Source organism: Pan paniscus, chromosome 9 (assembly GCF_029289425.2).
Source record: "Pan paniscus chromosome 9, NHGRI_mPanPan1-v2.0_pri, whole genome shotgun sequence".
NCBI classification, from domain to species: domain Eukaryota; kingdom Metazoa; phylum Chordata; class Mammalia; order Primates; family Hominidae; genus Pan; species Pan paniscus.
This window is the reverse complement of record NC_073258.2, coordinates 101162436-101185916: the sequence shown is the minus strand read 5'-3', so window position 1 is coordinate 101185916 and position 23481 is coordinate 101162436. Positions and strand designations below refer to the sequence as shown.

The following is a 23481-nucleotide window of genomic DNA, read 5'->3' as shown; positions in this document are numbered from 1 at the left end:
TACTGGGCATTTAGGTAGCCCAGTATCTGATACCAAAACCTGGCAAAGACACAATGAAAAAAGAAAGCAATAGGCAAGTATCTCTGATAAGCACAGATGCAAATATCCTCAACAAAGTGCTAGTATATCATATAAGCAGCACATCAAATAGTTAATTCACACAATCAAGTTGGCTTTATTCCTGGGATGCAAGATTGATTCAACATATGCAAATCAATACATGCAATTCATGACATAAACCAAACTGAAAACAAAAACCATATGATTATCTGAATAAATGTTGAAAAATCTTTTGATAGAATCCAACATCCCTCAATGATAAAAACCTTCAACCAGCTAGGCACTGAAGGAACATCTCAAAATAATAGCCATCTATGACAAACCCACAGCTAACATCATACTAAATGGGCAAAAACTGAAAGCCCATTTCCCTTGAGAACTGGAACAAGACAAGGATGTCCACTCTCACCACTCCTATTCAACATATTAGGTTGGTGCAAAAGTAATTGCGGTGAAAAGTATTAATGGCAAAAACTGCAATTACTTTTGCACCAACCTAATAGTACTGGAAGTACTGGCCAGAGCAATCGGGCAAGAGAAAGAAGTAAAAGGCATCCAAACAGGAAAATAAGAAGTCAAGCTATCTCTCTTGCAGATGATTCTATACCTAGAAAACCCTAAAGACTCTGACAAAAGGCTCCTAGAACTGATAAATGACTTCAGTAAAGTTTCAGTATACAAAATGATTGTACAAAAACTAGTACCACTTCTATACAACAATAGTATTCAACAGGAGAGGCAAACCACGAATGTATTCCTATTTATAATAGACACACACACACACACACACACACACATACACATACACACACACACACACACACACTAAGGAATACATCTAACCAAGCTGATGAAAGATCTCTAAAGGAGAACTACAAAACATTGCTAAAAGAAATCATCGATGACACAAACAAATGGACAAACAGTACATTCTCATGGACTGGAAGAAACAATATCATTAAAATGGGCATACCACGCAAAGCAGTCTATGGATTCAATGCTATTCCTATTAACCAATGTCATTTTTCACAGAACTAGAAAAAACTATTCTAAAATTCATTGGGAACCAAAAATGAGCCAAGAAAGCCAAAGCAATCCTAAGCAAAAAGAACAAAGACAAAGACTTAAGATTACCTGACTTCAAACAATACTGTAAGGCTATGGTAACAAAAATGGCATGGTACAGGTACAGAAACAGACACATAGATCAATGGAATAGAATAGAGAACCCAGAAATAAAGCCAAACACCTACAGCCATCTGGCCTTTGACAAAGTTGGCAAAAATAAGCAATGGAGAATGGACTCCGTAATCTATAAATGTTGCTGGGATAGCTAGCTAGCTAGCCATACGCAGAGGAATGAAACTGGATCCCTACTTTTTACCATAAAAAATTAAAATGGATTAAAGATTTAAATGTAAGACCTCAAACCATATGAATCCTAGTAGAAAATCTAGGAAACACCTTTCTGGATGTTGGCCTTGGGAAAGAATTCATGACTAAGTCTTCAAAAGCAACTGCAACAAAAACAAAAATTGACAAGTGGGACCTAATTAAACAAAAGAACTTCTGGATGGTAAAAGAAACTATCAACAGAGTAAACAACCTACTGAACAGGAGACAATATTCACAAACTTTGCATCCAACAAAGGTTTAATATCCAGAATCTATATGGAACTTAAATAATTGAATAAGCAAAAAATAACCTCATCAAAAAATGAGCAAAAGACATGAATAGACACTTCTCAAAAGAAGACATACACGTGGTCAATAAACATGAAAAATTCTCCATATCACTAATTATCAGAGCAATGCAAATCAAAACCACAATGAGATACCATCTCACACCAGTTAGAATGGCTATTATTAAAAAGTCAAAAAAAAACCAGATGCTGGTGAGGCTGTGGAGAAAAGGGAATACTTATGCACTGTTGAGGGGAATGTAAATTATTTTGGCCACTGTGGAAAGCAGTTTGGAAAGCAGTTCTCAAAGAACTTAGAACTACCATTTGACCCAGCAATCCCATTACTGGGTATATATCCAAAAGAAATCATTCTGCCAAAAAGACACAGACATTCACATGTGCATCACAGCACTGCTCCCAATAGCACAGAAATGGAATCAATCAGTCTAGGTGCCCATCAACGATACATGGATAAAGAAAATGTGGTACATATAAGCCACGAAGTACTATACAGCCATAAAATGAACAAAATCATGTCCTTTATGGCAACATGAATGTTGCTAGAGGCCATGATCCTAAGTGAATTAATGCAGGATTGGAAACCAAATGCCCCATGTTCTTACTTATAAGTGGGAGCTAAACATTAAGTACTCATTGACACAATCACAGCAATAACAGAAATTTGGTACTGCTAGAGCTGGGAGAGAGGGAGAGCTGGGAGAGAGAGCTGGGTTATAAAGGTTGAAAAGCTAACTATTGTGTACTGTGCTCAGTACCTGGGTAACAGGATCATTAACACCCCAAACCAGCATCATGCAGTATACCCAGGTATCAAACCTGTACATGTACCCCCTGAATCTAAAATAAAAGTTTAAAAAAAGAGCAAAATTACAATTTACCCACCGTTTGGTTGATAGATATTCAGGTTCATTTGCTTCTATTTATTCTCAATGTTAGGAGATTGCTTTGTTTTTTTTTCCTTTTGGTTTAAAGTTTAATTTAATCTAAAACATTTGTGTAGTTCCAAAATCAAAACTATGAAAAAGTACTGTACATTGAAAAAGAGTTTGCTTGCATATTTGTTCCCGCATCCCATTCTCTCCCTCCTCAATCGGTAACACTTTTTTATTAGTCATTAGTTTATGCTTGCATTATTTCTTCTTCAGAATATTAGTAAATGTGTTTGTATTTTACACAAAAGGGTCATACATTCACTCTTCTGTATCTTGTTTTATCCACTTAACATTGCATATTTTTGTATCTATTTTAGGAATAGATAGATCCCTAGGTATGGATATCCTAGGTAAAAGGGCAAATCCATATAAAATTTTACTAGATATTGCCAAATTTCCTTTAATAGAGTTGTATTATTTTGTGTTTGAGAAGATTTTAAAAACAAGGGTTTCCTAGTCTTGGACCTACTGAATGAGAACTTGGAGATTTGGGTTCCCAGCTGTGTTGGATGATTACCCAGTTTTGGGGAGCTCGTTCCAAAGGAAATTTTAAGGCTGACAATTTATTGCTCATTTGATATGTGTTAGACACTGTGCTAGACACTGGTGAGAGAAATTCCAAGAATAATATATTTTTCCCTGGGCAATCCCAGTGACTAGATAGTTGGAGAGAAGCGTTTAAAACAAATCATTATAATGTGATTATTGGTATAGTTGAGATGTATAACAGGGCTAAGGGACAAAAAAAGAGTCAATGCCTATGAGAATTGTACTTAGAATAGATTGGGATTAACTGTTTATAATAAAAGCAGAAGTATGCATTTAACAAATTCTTTATGAAACTGATTTCATGTAGTCTCTTTTCCTGAAAAGAAAATCATGAGTTTAACCCCGAACTTATCCCATCTGTATTTGCTTCATTTCTTGTTTTATTTTTTGATATAGCTTCAAATTTTCAAGTTGGGACTACCATGGACATTTCTGGAGATTTTTGAACCTAAAATCATAACAGCATAACATAATGATATTTCAGTGTTAAAATCAGACTGTAATCGTTGGCATTCTGTGGTCTGCATAAAATAAATAATGTCATTCATATAGTTGACAGGAGAGAAGATAAAAGTCAATAAAAAGAGAATTATTTATTAAAAAGATCTAATGTTACAAGAACAGTACACAGAACTATTATTTGACTGTGCCTTCCACACGGTATATGCCTTATATATAGTATATATACAGATCATACACAATATATTTAACAGTTTGACATGGGGTCCACAGTACCTTCATTTGGGTATGCAAAACTTTTGCTTTCATGAAATTTCTAATTATAAGGACTGTTGCTTTCTTCATATTCAATGGACATTATACAAAAATACAGTCTCTTTAGTGATTTAAGACTGTGGTTACTATCCCATAGCAGAAAAAACTCAGTACTGTAGCTGAAAAATAATGTACCTTGATAAGAATGCTCTTCTGGTTTCTACAAAGTAACAGATATGCAGCACATAAGTACATAAACATTGAAAACCTGTTTTTTAAATAGGTTTATGATGCAAAATACATATTCTGTGTATGTTAAGTAAAAACATTCCATATCTCTGATTCCTGTAAGAATACATCAGACATTCTATGTGTGTAAATACTCTGTCAGATATGTACCATCCATCAGCTAATTAAAAATATTGGTTAATTTAAATTTGCCATTTTATTTGTTTAATATTTTACTGGGCTTTGCTTTCTGAGAGTGTAAGTAAGAAGTTGATTCTTAAAGTCCTTCACTAAATCTGGTGTACACCACCATGGAAAATGAAGAAAATGGCTTGATTCATGAAATACGTAAAATTATTTTGCATTAAAAATATGCTTTCTGTCTTTTATTCAGATGCACAATTCATAAAGGTAAACTATACTTGGGAGAGCTCATGTTTTGCCAGCTAAACAATTAGCATCCCTGTTTTTGCAAAGTCCAGCCTCTCCCACTTTAAAGGAGGCGTTCAAGAAAGGCCACTTCGTCATAATTACTTACTTACAGGCTTAAATATTTACCATCTGTAGTATTTACTATAATATCATTGAGTGAGTCTTTTAACTAATTTCTTGTTTGTTTAGGGTGTCTTACATAATTTTCCCCAAAGAGAATATGTAACCTACATACAGACTTTTACTGTGGCTCTGAAACTATTCTTTTAGGATGTTCAGAACAAAAACTTCAATCACTTCTCTGATTCTACAAGGATTAACCTTGAGAGCTAGCAATTTGAGCTCCATATTGTTTCATTTTGCTTGTTATTAATGAAGCAAATACAGTTAACAAGTTTAAATTATATAAAATTATAAAACCAATTTTTGTTCTCTTGTTAACATCGCCTATAAAACCATAGTTTCTCCAGGCTCTTCTCTGGCATATGACTTTGCAATAACTATCCTTTCATGCATCTTCATGGGTATGATGCCAACTCTGGCACATTCTTGTGCTTGTTAGAACTTCTTTAAGATATCATCAAGTAGAAAATTTTCATCTCATTTTCCAACAACTCTCTAGGATCTCTCGGGCTCAAGTTGACTCTTTGAAATAGCAAATAAGGATTACTTCCCAAGCCACAGAATCAAACAGTGCATAGCTGGCTAGACTAGCTGAATCCCTGTACTGATGCCATGTTTCCACAGCTTAATTAAAAATTCAATTTATCCAAGAAAGACTGTCTTTATTTTACTAGTTGATTTTATCAGTGGTATGTGATGCATGGAACTGTTTTTAAAAATCAAAATTTATTTGTTATACTTGAACCATTTTAATCTACAGACTATGCATAATTATTTGCACAACAAATTTTCATTGCCCTTAAAATTTTTGCAAAATTTTGCAATTAGAAGAAAACCTTGGACCTAATTCAACATCTGTTTTGGCAGTAGGTAAAGAAATGGAAACGCTCTGTCCCATATTCATCTCATTTTTAAGTTAGCACCCATGCCAGCATGTCTGCAGTTTTTAGTGATCATATTTTTTGGTGATGTTAAACCATCTTTTGTTATTAAAAATAAATATTTATTATATTTGCTGCTAGATAACATAGTACTTTATGAAAAACTATAGCACTGAAATTCATTTGGACTCGCTTTCTATCTTGCACTAATGTAAATGGCTTATTCCCTACCCTAATGACTTGCTCTAGGGGCGCATATAGAATAGCATATTGACAAATCTTGCTATTTCACTATGCAATCATACAATATTTTTCAAGAAAATTTTTGTGTACTTATCTTATAATGGACCACATCACTGAAGCATTTTTCATATGTCCTGCTGGTTTGGCCATTGAAATATTCAGCCAAAGGGAAAATGAAAAACACTGGACTTAGTCTTAAGCAAACTTTTCATTCTCACTTTTGTATTTGTTTTTGAAACAGATCTGCTAAAGGCCAGTTACTTAACAAATGGATGGCACACACTCGGAGTCATCAGATATAAAATAAAATCCCAACATATTAAAAAAGTAAAGAATACATTTGACAGAAATTACCTTTGCTTACAAAAATTCATTACATACAATCTGCATATTTTTACTGGACTAAGAAGTGTCCTCTCCGTTTACAAAAACCAAAGAGAAACCTGATGGATAAGTAATATTTCCCCCCTAACGTCCTGTAAGTTCACCGTGTATAGTCCCAAGTTTTTAAAGCTCAAGCTCATCTCAGGATCCTGGTTCTCCACTTACACTACACTCTATTCACCGCTGTTACCAAGCAAAAGCAAACAAAAGCAAATTAAGTCAGCAGTTTTCACCAGGAAGTTGAAGGAATCATCAATGCCAAGAGCAAGGTGACTGATGACGAAGATGTGGAGAGAGTGTGAAGGGTCGACTGTGCACTTGTGATTTTTCCACCTGTGAAAAAAGAAGCATCAAATGGAGCAAATTATCTTGGTTTTGCTTGAGCTAGGACAGAATTGTTTTTAGTATGTAAGACTAATGAGTGCAAGATCGCTCCTGTTTCTGATGAGAGTGTTCTTTATATTTATAAAATCAGACATTATCTGAGGTTCCCAAAGTTATATAGAAGGGACAACTATATATGAGATATTGTATTGAAAAGGTGATGTCATGTCTAACAAACACATCCAATCATGAGATTTAATTTTCACCAATGATGAAAATATTCCAAATTCAGATATAAAAAATAAAATAATTTTGATAGTGCATAGTTCAGAAAATGGAGCAAAAATTACAAAATTTGTGGCAATATGAATTCATAATTTACAGTCATGAGCTGCATAATGACATTTCAGTCCACCATGGACTACATATTTGATGGTGGCCCCCTGAGATTATTATGGAACTGAAAAATTCCTATTGCCTAGTAATGCTGTAGCCATTATAATGTTGTAATGCAATACGTTACTCACGTATTTGTGGTGATGCTGGTGTAAACAAACCTGTTCTGCTAGTTATATAAACGTATAATGTATAGTACTTAATTGATAATGGTAACAAATGACTGTTATTTGGCTTATGTATTTACTATTCTTTTAGTAATTATTTTAGTGTACTCCTGCTTACAGAATAACAGTTAACTGTAAAACAACTTCAGGCATGTCCTTCAGAAGGGCTTCCAGAAGGCGGCATTATTATCACAAGAGATGATAGCTCCATGTGTATGATTGCCCCTGTAAACCCTCTAGTGAGACAGGATGTGGAGATGGAAGACTGATATTGATGATCCTGACCTAGGCCTAAGCCTACAGTAATGTGGATGTTTGTGTCTTAGTTTCTAATGAAACAGTTTAAAAAGCAAACAAAGTAAAATAAAAAATATTAAAAAGTTTATAGAATACAGATATAAAGAAAATGTTTTTTTACATCTGTTTTATGTATGTGTTTTAAGTGTTATTATGAAAGAGATAAAATTTAAAAAGTTTATAAAGTAAAACAGTTACAGTAAGCTAAGTTTAATTTATTAGAGAAAAAATTGTTTTTATAAATGTAATATAGCCTAAGTATACAGTTATAAAGTCTACGACAGTGTACAATAAAGTCATAGGCCTTCACATTCACTTGGCAATCACTCAGTGACTCACCCAGAACTTCCAGCCCTGCAAGCTCTGTTCCTGTTGACTGCCCTGTAGAGGTCTACCATTTTTTATCTTTTATACTGACTGTATCTTTACTGTAATTTTTCTATGTTCAGATACACAAATAGCACTGTGTTACAATTACCTACAGTATTGAGTACAGTATCATGTCGTGTATGTCTATAGCCTAGGAGCAATAGGCTATACCATATGCCTTAGGTGTGTAGTAAGCTATACCATCTAAGTTTGTGTAGCATACTCTATGATGTTCACACAATGAAATTGCCAAAGGATGCATTTAATAGAACTTATCCTCATCATTAAGAAATACATGACTATGCTCACTCTAGTAAATTTTAAAATCTAATAACATAATTTTATTAACTGAATTTATTTATGTGTTCTTGATTATTTCAGTTGAGTGAGCTTAAATTCTAGGTTCTCATGCCAAACTTGGCAAAAAATGGTGATCTTTCATCACTCTTTCTTATACCCAGGAGAGGTTCTTTTATGAGACAAAAACATTGCATGCAGCTAATATATTAGAATTGCTGTTGGATTAAACTGACTGATCCAAGGTTGATTGGTCTGAAGTAGTTATAATAGCCCTACATAACCACAAACTAAGTGACTTTTAGATACTAACATCAGGAGTGGTTCTTCAAGCCAGAAGTCTTCTGAAGCATCATGATCATAATTGATTATTTAATAAATGATTATTGTATGTCACATACTGTACGAAGCTTTTTATATATGTTATCTTATTTGATCCTCATAACATTCCTATATGGTAAATACAATTATTTATTCTCCTCTTGCAGGTGGAACTGGGACTTAGAAAGGCTGTAAACTTGCTTAGAGTAATTGAGGTAGGAATTAGTGGATTTAGACACTCGTGTATTATCTCTCTTAAAACAATGATTGGCCTTAGTTAAAACCCTAATAATAATAATATAATCTACTACCCAATTGCTGGAATCTTCTGTCAAGGTAATCCTCTCTGGCTAGATTGAGTGTAATGGGATTTGGGGGGGGGTAATTTTAGTTGCAAAGATAGAGTCTGAATTTATTTTCCTGATGCTTAAGAGCTAGAGAATAATTTGTTTGGTAAACACACACATGGGCGTGCACACACACACACACAAATGCAAAAAGCAGTAAATCTTTCCTTTGAAAAATTTTACAGCTAATACACTACTAGAACTTATCAATCAACATATTGGAGAATGATGCATGTATTTCAACTTGTACAAAATGGGGTTATTGTGAAGCACATAGCCACTTGTGAGCTATAAGAAAGGCGAGATGACAAAGACTCACTGGAGTCGTATGTGCATGCTTAATAAATAGAAAACAAGAACACATCCTTTCTAGCTATTGGGAGTGGCTGCATCTTTGTTAAATCAACTTACCTGACACTTTTATAAAAATATCTCACTTTCAGAATGCTAAGTAGGGTCTGTGTCTCAAATTTCAAATAGAATCTACAAAGCTAAAACATATTACTTTCATATAGCAAAACAACCCCACAAAACAACAGAAAGAGCAACATTAGACTAAGTTCTTGCCCCAGCTATAAAACTAACTAGCTGTTTCACTTGGGCAAGTCATTCAATATCTTAGGCATTTGGTTTTTGCAATATGATAAAAATGAAACCAATCATGACTCAGGTTCTGAGTCTAAGGTAGACAATAGTGTAAGAGTTTCCCATACTGAAACTCAGGAAGTGGGTTGCACTGCCCAAATTTTATTAACTGAAATATAAAAGTTGACAATTTTTTTCTTGGAGTAGAAGTTACAATTTAAAATATAAATGGGAGGATTAAGGTTGTCATAAGTACTTCCAAGGTTGAGGCTGATCTTATTCAGATAATACTATAGAATCTGATTGTGTTGGAGTTGAAAGTAACCTTAGAGAGTCAGAGAAGAATAAAATACCTAACCCAAAGGATTGCTAGAAAGATAAAATAATATATAGAAAACACCTAGTTTAATCCCAGGAACCTGATGAGGACTCAGTAAATGCTCACTGTATTGCTGTCTAGGAATCTGACATGCTGAAGCAAGAGGAAGGTTGTCGTATATTTTGCTTTTCAGGAAATAGTCTTTTAAGATGCTCTTGAAAATTCAGCCTTCATCTGAACAGTTCAATTGTGAAATAATTAATGCAGAGACATTTTAACTTTTCTTGTTGTTAAAACTATACTTTTATAAATGAACCATAAAGCATATTAAATTTTTGTGTGACCACAATAAAATTTAAATTCTTAGATCTTTTCACCAGAATTTCTGAAAAAGTCAGATTTCTCCCATCTTATGTTTTGTATTTGTAACTATTCATTTAAAAATACTTTTAGGTGTACTGAAAAGTTGTGAGACTAAGGAATTAACCCAGATTACTCAAATGTTGACAGTTTATCATTCTCGCTTTATTGTTATTTCTATACATATATACATTTTTTTGAAACATTTGAAATGAAATTGCAGATAGCAGATATGATGCATCTTTTCCTCAAAATATTTTAATGTATAGTTCCTAAAAATAAGGCTTTTAAAAATATAACCACAGTACAGTTTTTTTAAAAAATGAAATGAATGTTGATGTAATATCTAATTTACAGGTATGCAAATCTTATCAATTATCAGTAATGTTCCTTATCCTGTATTTTTATGTGAGAACTTATCAAGTATTGTAAGTGGCAGCTAAATTATGAGAACATATGGACACATAGAGGGGACCAGCACACGCTAGGGCCTATCAGAGGGTGGAGGTTGGGAGGAGGGAGAGGATCAGGAAAAATAACTAATGGGTACTAGGCTTAATACCTGGGTGATGAAATAATCTGAACAACAAAACCCCATGACACAAGTTTAAGTTTACCTGTGTAACAAACCTGCACATGTACCCCTGAACTTAAAAAGTTAAAAAAATTATCGAGTATTATGTCAGTAGCTTTTCCTCAAAGTTCCAGTCTGTCTCATTCTTTTCTACACTGTATTTATCTCCCATTTCACTTGGTGGCATAAAAAAAAAATCACAAGCAATGCCTCTGGTCTGACTTCAAGTTGATAAATACGTTAAATAACATAGGGCCACATACAGAGAGCATGACGGGACACTTCCCTGTAGGTTGATAATTCTGCTTGGCAATGATTGCTCAACAAATGATGTTCCTAATTACCCACTAATTGTACATGAGAAAATGTTTCATAATGTTCTCATAAAATTGTCTAATACTTTTAAAATTAGAAATTTGCCTATCTAATTTTTGCTTTTTTTTTTTTTTTTTTTTTTTTACTATCTCTACGAAATGGTTGCTTTCTTCTAAATTTCTAAAATCTTGCTTCCTTTAATCAGTTTTCCCTTGCTTATGTAATAATGATGGTGGTGATGGAGATATGTGGTTTTGGAGACAATCATACGCAGGTTTTGATCCTGGTTCTGAAACTTAGTAATAGTGTGGTCTTAGGCAAGTTACTTAAATGTTTTCTGCAAAACAGTAAAAATGTCACCTATCTCATATGATTGTTACTAAACTTAGATGATGTATGTAAAGCACTTTTGACCATGCCTGACATATAATAAGGGTCAGTGAAAGCTAGCAATTATTAATATTGTTAATAATAATGTACAATAAAATTTATAGTTTGTTTAGAAATCAATAAATATGGTCACATTTCAATTTTAAAAGCTTCTCTTTAAATTCCTTATTTTCTAACAATAAAGGCAATCAAAACCACAGAAATGTAGGTATGTCAAAACCAGTGTAATATCAGTTTAAAAGCTATACTCCAAAAACCAAATGGCTAGCAAGGTACTGCTTGAGACCAGGACAGGCAAGGACATTTCACAAATCAGTACATTCTAATGAAAATGTCAACTCCTTTCTAGATTTGTAGAAATTCTGCAATTGTGAGCAGATTACTATGGTTCATATTAATCAGAAGATAATATAAAAATCAGAGAGGAGAAATCCCTCAAAATCTCTGAACCATGAAATCTATCACATCAATTTTCGTGACTTTCATACCATCTCGTAATTGTTGGTTGTCAGCAAATTAAATCTACTGTGTCAAAACTTACCTGAATATGATGGTACCCTAATTTGAGAACTAGCTGTTCCATCTCCTCCTTCACTATATGCTCGAACTTCAATAATATAGACTCCAGCATCTGGGAGTGGTACTACTGCTTGAAGTTTCTGTGTTTCAATAACTTGGCTGTTGCTGTGACCCTCTTGCCTATAAAAAACCTGTGAGTAATAACAAGGTTTAGACATTTGATATGAAAGATTACAAATGCACATTGACTACCTACTATGTGTCACATTCTGAGATAAGCACAAGGAGCTTACAGTTTAGACAGATACATAAGCAAATGTAATACATGTGCAGTCTACTGCAGCAGAAGTACACAAAAGGGCCATGTACAAAAACAGGAGAGAGTTTAATTTTGTCTAGGGGTTTAGTGAAGGACTTCCAGAGGAAGTGATGTCTGAACTACATATTTAAATATGATAGAGTGGACCAGTTTGAGAAAGGGAGGAGAATTCCAGAAAGAGATAAGATAAAATTAATAACTACATCTAAGCATTAAGAAACAATGGCATGAGAGCAGGGAATGGAGAGGGGACATATGGGAATAGTGAGGAATGAGGCTAGAGAAGGAGGTAGAGAGGAGGCAGATCATGGAGAGTCTGTTATGCTTGGTTATTGAAATATCCTAAGGAAGTTTGGAAAGCTCATCTTCAAATAGTTTGAAAGGAGTAAACAAAATTTGTTAAACATACCAATAATAAATCCTTAACAATGTAGGAAACAGTTGAAAGTGAAAATTTTTTTTTTTTTTAATTTTTGCTTTTGTAGTGGTTTGCTTTTTGGTAAAATCGGCATTTGGATACATGTTGTAGCAAAGCTAAAGCTTTTTAGACATCTGTTGTGGTATTATAATTAAACATGCATGCACGGAAAACAATTTTGGAACTGCAAATCAGGACACAGGATAATCCTGGGTTTACATATTAGAAAATGAAGGCCATAAAGGTTAGGTGACTTGTACAAGACCGTGTGGCTAGTTAGGGTAGAAATCTCATCAGAAGATTTATATTTGATCATCACTTCGGAGCTATTTTACTATATTGTACTATTACTTGCCTCCAAAAATAGTCAAGTAAAATTTTTGGTATAATAGTCAAGTAGTGGCAGTTAAGATGTGTTTAAATGTGTTTTTATTCAGATTCATTGTTTTTTGTGCTTTTTCATAATTGGCATTATAAGTGTATAATGGAAAGAAAAATGGCTTTGTATTCATACAGATCTGGATATGAAACAATTTCCTACAAAACATAGCAAAAGAAAACAAAATCTCCTATACCTTCCTGGCTGGGAAAATTTGGGCAAGTTGCTAATTTTTGTAAACTTCAATTTATTCTACTGTATGATAGAGATGATAATAACAATTTTAGTGTTTTAGGGGAGTAAAATGAGAAAGCGCCTGTAGAATACCTAGCACAGGACCTGGTGCATGATAAGCTTAATAAGAGAAAGCTACTCCTTCTGTTGCCATCATTGTTTATTCACTGTTAAAGGGTTGGTATTTCAAGTGCATCATAAAATATGAACTGACTTGGGAAATTAGATAATTATTGACATATATTTTCTTACAGAAAATGTGTTTTGAGCTTGAATTAACTTACGTACAAAAAAATCCAAAAATACTTTAGAGAAGCAATATTTCCGCATATGGAAGCCTGTGTGTACTTGAACCCTCTGAATTCTAGTAATAAATGCTTCCTCCATTTCACTTCCTTTTTTTTCATTTAATTTTAAATCTACTTCATGTTCTTGGGAGGGAAGTGAATTCTCCATTTAATTATGATGTGCAACAATTGTATCTATGGAAATCCTTATTGTAAAGGATGCTATAGCCTCAGTGTAAATGCAAGGTGATAACAGCATTATCAAACATTTATTGGACATCTCATGCAGGCCAGGCATAGTGCTACATACTGGAGATTCATCAGAGAATAAGACCACATGGTTACGGTCTTCCTGGCATTTATAGTCTAATATTGAAGACAGACAGACAATGCAAAGAAGTGTGATATGTACTGCAGCGGGAAATATATTTGATGCTATAGTAATGCACAAAGTGGGTACTTAGTCAAGATTGGGGAAATCAGGAACACTTCCTGGAGGATGCCTTAAGCAGCTTCTTTTGTCTTAAAATGTGACAAATATATCTGTATGCTTTTGATTTCGTCTGGAGCATCGTGATGAATTAGAATTCTGATCATCCATGTGAGGTAATTAGAAAGCAAATGTATGGGAATGGGAAAGTATGTAAATTGGTGAGGATTGGCAGGGGAGTGATTATTTTAGAGGACAGTGTTATTATGGTTCAATAAATTACAGTTCTTATGACAAAGAAAAATACATCCAGCAATGCATATCTAATGTTCTAGAGTTGAAGAAAAATTTGTGGATCAGTTGAGATTTAGGATTAAGAGGTAAAGACAGGGGAAAAAATCAGTTAGCGGTGTCAAAACGAGTTTGAGATTAAGTGTGGCCTTTTGCCAACATATCCAGGGAGATGGAGTGCTATACATATATGTAGATCTACTAAGTAAAAAGATACATTAAATTAATAGTTAATCTTCAGTGCTTTAGAGAATGTTGGCTCATTTTAAAATCCTGATTTAGAAAAGATGCATGAGAATGAGAACTATGAGAAGGTTAAGAAGTTATCAACACATATAAAAAATAGTTATTGACAGTAAGGAGTCCAGAGAGTTCTTAGAGAATATGGACATTTATAGATTGACAGTTGCAATGACAGCTATGTTTATGCATAAAGAAAATTGTCTAATGTATTGTCAAGACTATTCTCAAATTTTGGTATATAAAAAAAACTGAGAGCAGTGGGTTATCTAAAGAGATGATCCTAAATAGAAAGTGAATGTGGTATTGCTATTCTCAAAGGCATGATCTGAAAATGGCTATTCTATATGTTTGATGGTAGTAGAATATTGAGGAGAGTGTGCTAAAAATATAACAGAATAAATTTTTGCTGGTTATACCCAAACTACTCCTGAGAGGGATGGCTCATATTAAAGGAAAGGCCTATTCCTCTGCTGAGCATCTTCGGAAGAGTTGATGGGTACAACTGCTCTTCATAAAAAGGGTGAGGAATCTAAAGCCTCAGTGACAATGGGATGGGAAGGAAGGAGTCAGTAAGACAATGGAAGTTAGATGAATAGAAGTTGGGAGACACAGTATCAGTGAGAATTCACTGCCTGCAGGGTGTCTGAACACAATTTTAACAACAAGATTTCTTTTTGGGCATGTTGCAGATGTTTGCTTGCATGTTGTTCCTTTCTAACTCTATCTCCCCAGCATTTCCAAAAAGTCAGCTTCATATATATACTGCATGTGACATGAGCCATTTCCATTTCAATTATTAAAAATTCTGAGAAATTTCAGGCATAAATGAATGTAAAGAGGATACTATAATGAACCTCATGTACCTATCTTCCAACTTAAGTCATTATATGTGAGTCTTTTTAATTTGTGGAAACACAGAAAAGAAGGCTGAGTCTCGTATTTAGAGTGAATATAAGATGAAGGAGGAGCTACAAAATAAAAGAAATCAGAGGCTAGAGTGGCTATAGACTATACAGTTCCCAAGAAGCTAGAGAAATACAGGGATGGGCTTCAAAGTTCTGGTGGGTATGTAAAACAGTATCAACCCAAGTGTACATATATCTCAGGAATCTGGAATCTCAACTGATATCTAAGTTGCATAAACAAATGAGAACCTCTGTTTGTATTTGATATGGTTTGGCTGTGTTCTCACCCATATCTCTTCTTGAATTGTAGTTCCCACAATGCCCACATGTTATGGAAGGGACCTGGTGGGAGGTAACTGAATCATGGGGACAGGTCTTTCCCGTGCTATTCTCATGATAGTGAGTAAGTCTCATGAGATCTGATGGTTTTATAAAGGGGAGTTTCCCTGCACAAGTTCTCTTCTCTTGTCTGCTGCCATGTGAGACGTTCCTTTCACCTTCCACCGTGATTGTGAGGCCTCTCCAGCCACGTGGAACTGTGAGTCCATTAAAACTCTTTCTTTTACAAATTGCTCAGTCTCAGGAATGACTTTATTAGCAATGTGAAAATGGACTATTATGGTATTGATGGACTGTATAATAACTAGTAAACTTTGGGCCTGATTTCCTTCTATTTGCCCTAGCTCTGTAAACAGGTAGAAAGTAGATGTGGGTGAGGGGAGATATTTGGTGAAGGGGTTGTATATCTAGGAAAGGCTATTTTCTAGATACAGATTTGAAAACTAATAGTTTTCGCTTGGATTATAGCCTGAGGTCCTGAATTCTTTCTGACTGCTTGTGTCTTTTCTGAAGGGATAACAGTTTTTGTTTGTGGGGAAGGGGACATTTGCTGAAGTGAAAGCATAGCCCCTGAACATTGAGTTTTATTTTCCCTTTCACTCAAGCATAAGTCTGTGTGAAGAAAATAAGGTGGAGATAAAATGGTTGTTTTTACTTTATAACCTGGGTAAATTACTTTCATCGTGTAAAGAAAAATATTTTCCATTTTTGAGATCATTAAAAATTATGGCTGAATGTACTTTAGTCAATAAGCTTTTTTGGCATTTCTTTAGTAACACCAGTAGTGGTGAGTCTTATGTGCTATAATTAGTAAGGATTCTAGATAGAGACCCCAAATTATAGGAGTTGTAAAAATAAAATTTTATTTGTTTAAAAACATTTATTTGAAAAAATAACTCAAGGTAAGAAAACTTTGATTTGAAGTTTTTGTTTCATTTTCCCAATCATTTACATATAATGTATTAATAAAATAGGCAGTTGATTCTGAATTGGGGAATGTAAATACAACAAAGTAAAGTGGCACATGTTTATTGACCTGAAGAAAAGTCATAAATATGCTAAATAAATTACCAGATTGGATTCAACTTCTCAAATGGAAAGTTATTTTGAGTGGAAATTATTTGTATTATTATTTGGTATAACAGACAATCCTTTCCAACATCTTGCTGGTTCTCTATGCTTTTAGTCCTTACTTGTTAGTGAAAACTATGATATCTTGAAATTATTACTATTAAATCTGGATTTCTTAAACAAAGTTCCAAGAAGCCCAGCATCTCATAGACAATCTCAAAAATAAATCAGTGGAAAGTTTCACCACTAGGTACTGCTTAATGTTCACCTAAATGAATTCAATTTTAATGTGTTACCTATTGTGCAATTATATGTGGTTCAATTCCATCTATCTTTCATGATATTCTTGGTCACTTTGAAGGCCCTGACAAGATTTTGTGATAGGGAGACCTCTTTTTTTTTCTCTTAATATCTGTTAGCAAAATTTCTGTTATCATCTTTCTCTAGTAATATCTGCTAGTTACATATGTTGCTGACACCTCAATGTCTGAAATCGAGTAAGAAAGTAAGATCTATGCTGCTATGGTTTTAATGTGTCCCCTGCAAAATTCAGGTGTTGCCAGTGTGACAGTATTAAGAGGTGGGGCCCTTAACAGGTGATTGTATCACAAGGACTTCTCCTTTCATGAGTATGATCCATGCACTTATAAAAGAGGCTTCTCGTGGTTGTTGGCCCTTTTGCACTTTCGCCTTCTGCCAAGTGAGGACACGGTGTTCCTCCCCTCTTGAGGATACTGCTTTCAAGTCACCATTGTGGAAACCAAAAGTGGACCCTCATCAGACACAGAATTTGCTGGAGCCTTGATCTTGGGCATCTCAGCCTTCAGAACTGACAGAAGTAAATTTTTGTTTTTTATAAATAACCCAGTCCCAGATATCTGTTATAACAGCGCAAAAGGACTAAGACAGTGCTTTCTTGGACAATGGGGAGCTCAAATGTCAAATTCTGCTGTTTTATCTTGTGCTATTTCTACAGTTTACTTTTCAAGATTACAATTACTTTATTAATATAAGCTTTAAATTTTTATAATGTACTGATATATTTTTTATAGTGTTCTTATTATATTCCATGGAAAATGGCAAAATAAATTTTAAAATTCCTAGAGGTATTAATGCACATTTATCTGCCTGAAAGGAGTTCAACTACTAAAGATGAAAGGGCACTCTATTATTCCTTTATATCATTTACTTTTTAAATTTTTTATTGATACATAATAGATGTATATATTTTCAGGGTAATATGATAATTTGATACATGTGTATGATGTGTAAAGATCAAATCAGGGTAATTGGGTTATCCATTACCTTAAATATTTATCATTGTTTATGCTAAGAACACTCAAATTATTCTCATCTAGCTATTTTGAAGTGTACAATAGATTATTAACTATAGTCACCCTTCTGATCTATCAAACACCAGATCTTATTTCTTCTACCTTATAGTATATTTGTACCCATGGATTAAGCTCTCTTTGTTCCTCACTCTCCTTTCCCCTTCCTGGCCTCTGATAACCACCAGTCTCTATCTTTATGAGATCCAGTTTCTAGTGCACTTTTTCGGAATGTCTATCCTGTATATAGCAGCTTAACTGTACAAAAGAATCATTTATTACATTATGCACTGAATATATGGGGAAAATGTCTACTTTTTCCTCTGCATTTATTATGTTTCAATAACTTTCACAATCCAGAAGTCTCCCAGATAAATACTTTTCTGAATTCTTAAACTGGACTTAATGTAAAAGGTGGAATATATATTCCCTGCATTTTAAACCTCAGGCATTAATCCCAAGTTCTCAGCCTCAAACCTCCACACAATATGCATTTCCAGTGATCCTTTCTGCTTGCAAAAGTGAAGTAGTTTGCAAAGACAAAGAGTGAAAATTAAGTGACCTCCCTTTTTAATATTCCAATTAAGTATGGAAACTCTCCCTTTCCCCGATGAGCAAGAAGTCTTCTGCTTCAAATGTTCCAAGAATCCTAGGGGCAAGTTCAGTTTTAATGGGTCAAGCCCGCCTCAAACTACCTTGTGGGAAGAGAAATGATTAGTGTCCTGTGTCCCTATTTTATTAATTTTTGTAAGTGACACACATTGTGCTTAAGAAGAGGTGGCCTGCTATTATAGTGGTGCCACTCTTGGTTGGCAGTAATTTTTGGGATGTAGTAGGAATCAAAAGGATTCTCCTTCTGAGTATCATGCCCAGCCCTGGTCATTCTATATTAGTGTGCACCTTCAGATGGTACAGTTCTTTCACTGCTGTGTGGGGATCCTTGCCAAGAGTGCAGTAGCTGTCTTCAACGTCGTACTCAGAAGACGGGCTCCAAGCTTGTGTTCTCTGGGTTATAGCTCTTTAGTTTATATTCTCAGCTATTATTTCTAAATATATATTCCTGTCCCATTGTGTCAGGAGGAGCTTTCATCCTTGGCTGCCCTGTGAAAACCCGCCTTCTGAGGAGAATCCAAACTCTGGGTTAAGCCCAGTCCAGTCTGAAGTCCCCTTTCCCTCAGGAAGCCTTTCCTGTCAGCAGTTCTCTCAGTGGGGATCATCCCACTCATCAGAAAGGTTCCGATAAGGTTTAGTTGCAAAGGAGAAGGTTTTGAGGTCTCACTCCATTTGTTATCAGCAGACTCCTTTTATACGAATCAATTCTTCCTTCTCAGGGATATAAGGAAGTGCAACCATTTCAAGAAAATAAAAGGAAAAAAATATCTTTTGCAATGTGTGCCTACTTGTCATTAATTTATACAACTAAAATGGTTGTATGCTAGTGATTCTTCCCTCAGCAACAAGGTATTCCAACATGACTTGTGTTATCTTTATTAAGAGGGAACTGGCAGGCAACTTTTAACGATCAGTTTCTTTGTTAAAATTTTAAAAATTGTACCTAATGAGACATGCTCCTCCAACAACACTAAGAAATGGTATCTGTTTTTTAATGAGAACATTTTATATGCCAAGCATTTTATACAAATTATTCTTCAGAAAATCCTGTATAATATGTATTATTATTGCTATTTCTGCCATTTGTGAAGTTAAGAAAATAAAACTGAGAAAGTTTAAACAACTTACTTAAATTACTCAACGAGGATTTGAACTAAAGTCTGTCTGAATCAGTGGCCAGTGATATTTTTTTCTGCTAAGCAACAACAAATGGCAAGGTTATGCTAGAAAAAAATACATATTTGATAATACACATATATAAATAACTGCATAAGACATTTCTATCTGGGCCAACGTTAGTCATCCATTCTAGAAACATTAGGAACAAGAAATAAGTAAGATAAAGTCCTTGCCTTTGAGGACTTCAGTCTGTTTGGGGAGACAGTCATATATAAAAAGTAAGAACAATGACTGGGAAAGAGGTGTCAAATGTGAACAAAGAGTAGTGGCACCTAGCCTGGGATCCCTACACCCAAGCTCAATAGAGTATTTTTCTAGTTATATAGTATTTCTCTATTCTCACTTGAAAGGTACCTAAACCATATGAGCCTTCCACTTGACCATACACGTTTATCTGGTTTTCTCTTGCATTCTACTTTGCCTCTCCAGTTTGGGATATTGTTCATCATAGTTCTAATGATATTAGATTGGTTCCTGAATGGTCTATCATATTTCTCGCCTGCTATCCCTAAGCATTAAACAGTATATTTCCCTAAGAGGAGAAGTTGTGAGGATATGGTCTTTTGGGGAAGGGTATGGAAAGAGGAGTAAGGGAATGGTATAGAAAATGACTCATCTGCACTCCCTGCAAAAGATCAAATTCAATATTCCGGAGCATTACTGATGGATTTGTGTGTGTGTGTGTGTGTGTGTGTGTGATCTATCCTAATTACAGTAGGTAACAAATGCTAGTTTGTGTAATATAATATTAATGGAAATTAAAATATTCCATTTATAACTTCTTCAGTTTTTAGCTCCTTAAATTTTAGCATTTTATGTATTGAATACTGTGTTACCATCTCTGATAGTTGAAAACCCACCTATAATGATAGCTTTCAGTCGAAATATTATCACTGAAATATTTTAAAATATTATACTTAATATATTTTATTATATTAAAAATATTGTGAATATTCAACTAATGCAACAAACAAAATCTGACATTATAGAACAAGAATTTGAAATTAAGCCAATTCAATACATAGATCACATATATTTAAAAATCAGATAACAAAGTTATTTTTCAAAAACAAATTGTACATGTTATCAAATTTCCAGATCTTACTGTCACAGAACAGAATGACTGTATGTGAATGTTGGCTCTGTTTTGGAGCTTGCTGTGTCTCTCCCTGGATTTTTTGTTTTCTTTCTAGTGTTCTAGCCCTTACATTTTTTTTGTTCTTCTGTTTCCTTGCTAATAGAAAGACCTTCCACTAAAACGAAATTGTCCCATATTTGTCAGCTGCCAGCAAAGTTAGTCTCCTGGAAGAATATGCCAGAATTCTCTGCCTAAATTCTGCTGGTCCTAATATCATGCTTCACAGAGTCATCTTCACACTACATTCAGATTGTCACTACTTTTCCTACTCCTTCCCTTTCTGTGCCTTGTGCAGTTGAAACTAATTTTGACTGCCTTGGCTTCTCTATCTATAGGAAGGCTATCTTTCTAAGATACAGATAGAAAATGATTGAGAAAAAATAGGTTGGTTAATGGGTCTTTTTATGCCTTATTAATTTTCCATCTTCATAATAACAATTTCGGAGATGAGTATCTATGCAAAAGAGTGAAGAAATACTGACCTTGTAACCCACAACTTCAGATTCATTGGCTAATGGTATGACGGGTTCCCAGCCCAGAGAAACCTGAGAGCCTTGCTGCTCCCACCTGAGGTTGCTAGGTGCTTGACTAGGGGCTGCAAAATAAAAAGTGAAAGTGAACTGACAAGGATTCTTAAATACATTTCTTCATTTAATTCTTTGTGAGTATCTCAATCTTTTCTCCTGCTTAGTAGTTGGCTGGCAATCTAGGCTTCCTTCCAGCTGGAGTCAGATAAGGAGGGTTTTGCTCCAGGAGTGTCATTTTAATAGCTACTCTACTGAGCTTTTGAACTTGAATTCTTTAATCTCCCTTCTGGGTCAAAATCGCTTAGCCTTGTTTCACAGGAAGATAACCTTTGTCTACTCTGAATGCAAAATTTTCTGAGCTAGTTTGAGGATTCAGATCTAAGCACTGAAGCAAGACTATGAATCAAAACTCCCCTTTGACTCTGCTTATTATGCACCTCACATGGCTTTGAGAAATGTTATAAGATGTTTCCCCTTTGTCTGAAACAAACAAAAAGCCCAGGTCACTTACGGGATTTCTTGGTGGTTGCACTCACTTCACTGCTAGGTGGCCCATATCCAGCTCCATTGTAAGCCCTCACTGTGAAGTGATATAACGTATTTCCTTCTAATCCTGTTAGGATGACGAAAGACTCATTCCCTCTAGTTTTGACTGTTTCTGCTGTATCTTCCTGTTCCATGTCTTTCCAGTAACCAACCTGTCAACAAATTATCACATGGCAGGTTAATTTTAAAGCTTCCTCTGTGCTTGTGGCTGCTTGAACTTTTTCTCTTTTTTGGATGTTGCTGGAGTCCACCCATAGGAAGAAATCACTCCTATATCACCCAATTAACAGGTCTTACTAATAAGGCCAAAATACATTCCTAATCACTGTCTGCTTTGCATCTGTGTAAATTGCAGCACTACAGCAGTACTCAGCAAAACAACAAAACCTGCTACTTTGTAGCCTGGTGGCCTGAAGGAGTGAAAAGGCATCCTGACATTAAAGAAGAATCATTCAAAGAAATTGGAGTGCTTTTCTCTCGTAGGTCATCAGAACAATTTACCATTCAAAACCATGAAACTTCAAATGAATTATCTGAGTATGTGGCATCTGAGTATTTCCTCTTGAGCTTCAAATAAAGATGAATCACACGAGCTATATCAGTTTAATGGAGAAAAGGTGGTAGAACACTGGATACTCTGGAATGGTTTGAATGTAGAGAAACAGCATTGTCAGGATCTGGGGGTAGGGAGGGTGGAGGGAGGCAGAAAGGAACAGCTTTCTGTCAAAGCCCTTTTTATGCATTGAGATCATCTTTCCTCGTTAGGAGCTTATGGTAACTGGCTTCAGCAAACTCCATCCCTTTGTGAGATCAATGACTGTCCCACAATTAAACTAAAGCTTTACTCTGTTTAGGCACTAGAACTTAACTACATATCAGTGCAACAAAGAGTAGCTTTCTCCCATCTACTTCCTTACTGCTGATAGAGGAAGGAGGCAGAGAAATTCTAGGCAGACAGAAATGGGTCCCCAGTGAAACTGCACCTTCAGGCTGAGAAGCCTGAAACCCATGGCCTGAAGTGAGTACTTCTATTCCTTTTTTGCCCATTCTCTCCTTATTTGTTCTTTCTGAATAATGCCTTTTTTACCAATTGAATCTTGCCTTTTCCAAAACTACCTATGGCCCACCCCCACTGTCCTGTGCATAGAAACATCCCACTATCAGTCAGAAGCGATGAGAGAGGGCTGCACTTCAGAGGAGAGACAGCCTAACTTTAGGGAAGGCAACCTGCCCTTCCCATCCCCTTTCCAGCTCCCTTCTCCACTGAGAGCCATTTTCATTGCTCAGTAAAATTTGCCACCTTCCCCATCATTCAGTTCATCCATGTGACCTCATTCTTCTTGGACACCAGACAAGAGCTCGGGACCCACCGAGTGCAGGTACCCAGAAAGTCTGTCACA

The 23481-nt window shown here is 35.1% G+C and overlaps 1 protein-coding gene across 1 annotated transcript in view; it reads right to left on the bottom strand.

Moving 5' to 3' along the window:
- Nucleotides 1–3821: 3821 nt before the first annotated feature.
- Nucleotides 3822–23481, bottom strand: part of CNTN5 (contactin 5) — a 1328674-nt gene continuing 1309014 nt past the window's right edge. Inside the window, exons 22-25 of the mRNA XM_034933581.3 lie at nucleotides 22047–22233; nucleotides 21491–21603; nucleotides 11855–12023; nucleotides 3822–6585 (exon numbers count right to left, since the gene is read on the bottom strand). Coding sequence (XP_034789472.3) covers nucleotides 6482–6585; nucleotides 11855–12023; nucleotides 21491–21603; nucleotides 22047–22233 — 573 coding nt within the window. The 3' untranslated portion in view covers nucleotides 3822–6481. The remainder of the gene's footprint in view (nucleotides 6586–11854; nucleotides 12024–21490; nucleotides 21604–22046; nucleotides 22234–23481) is intronic.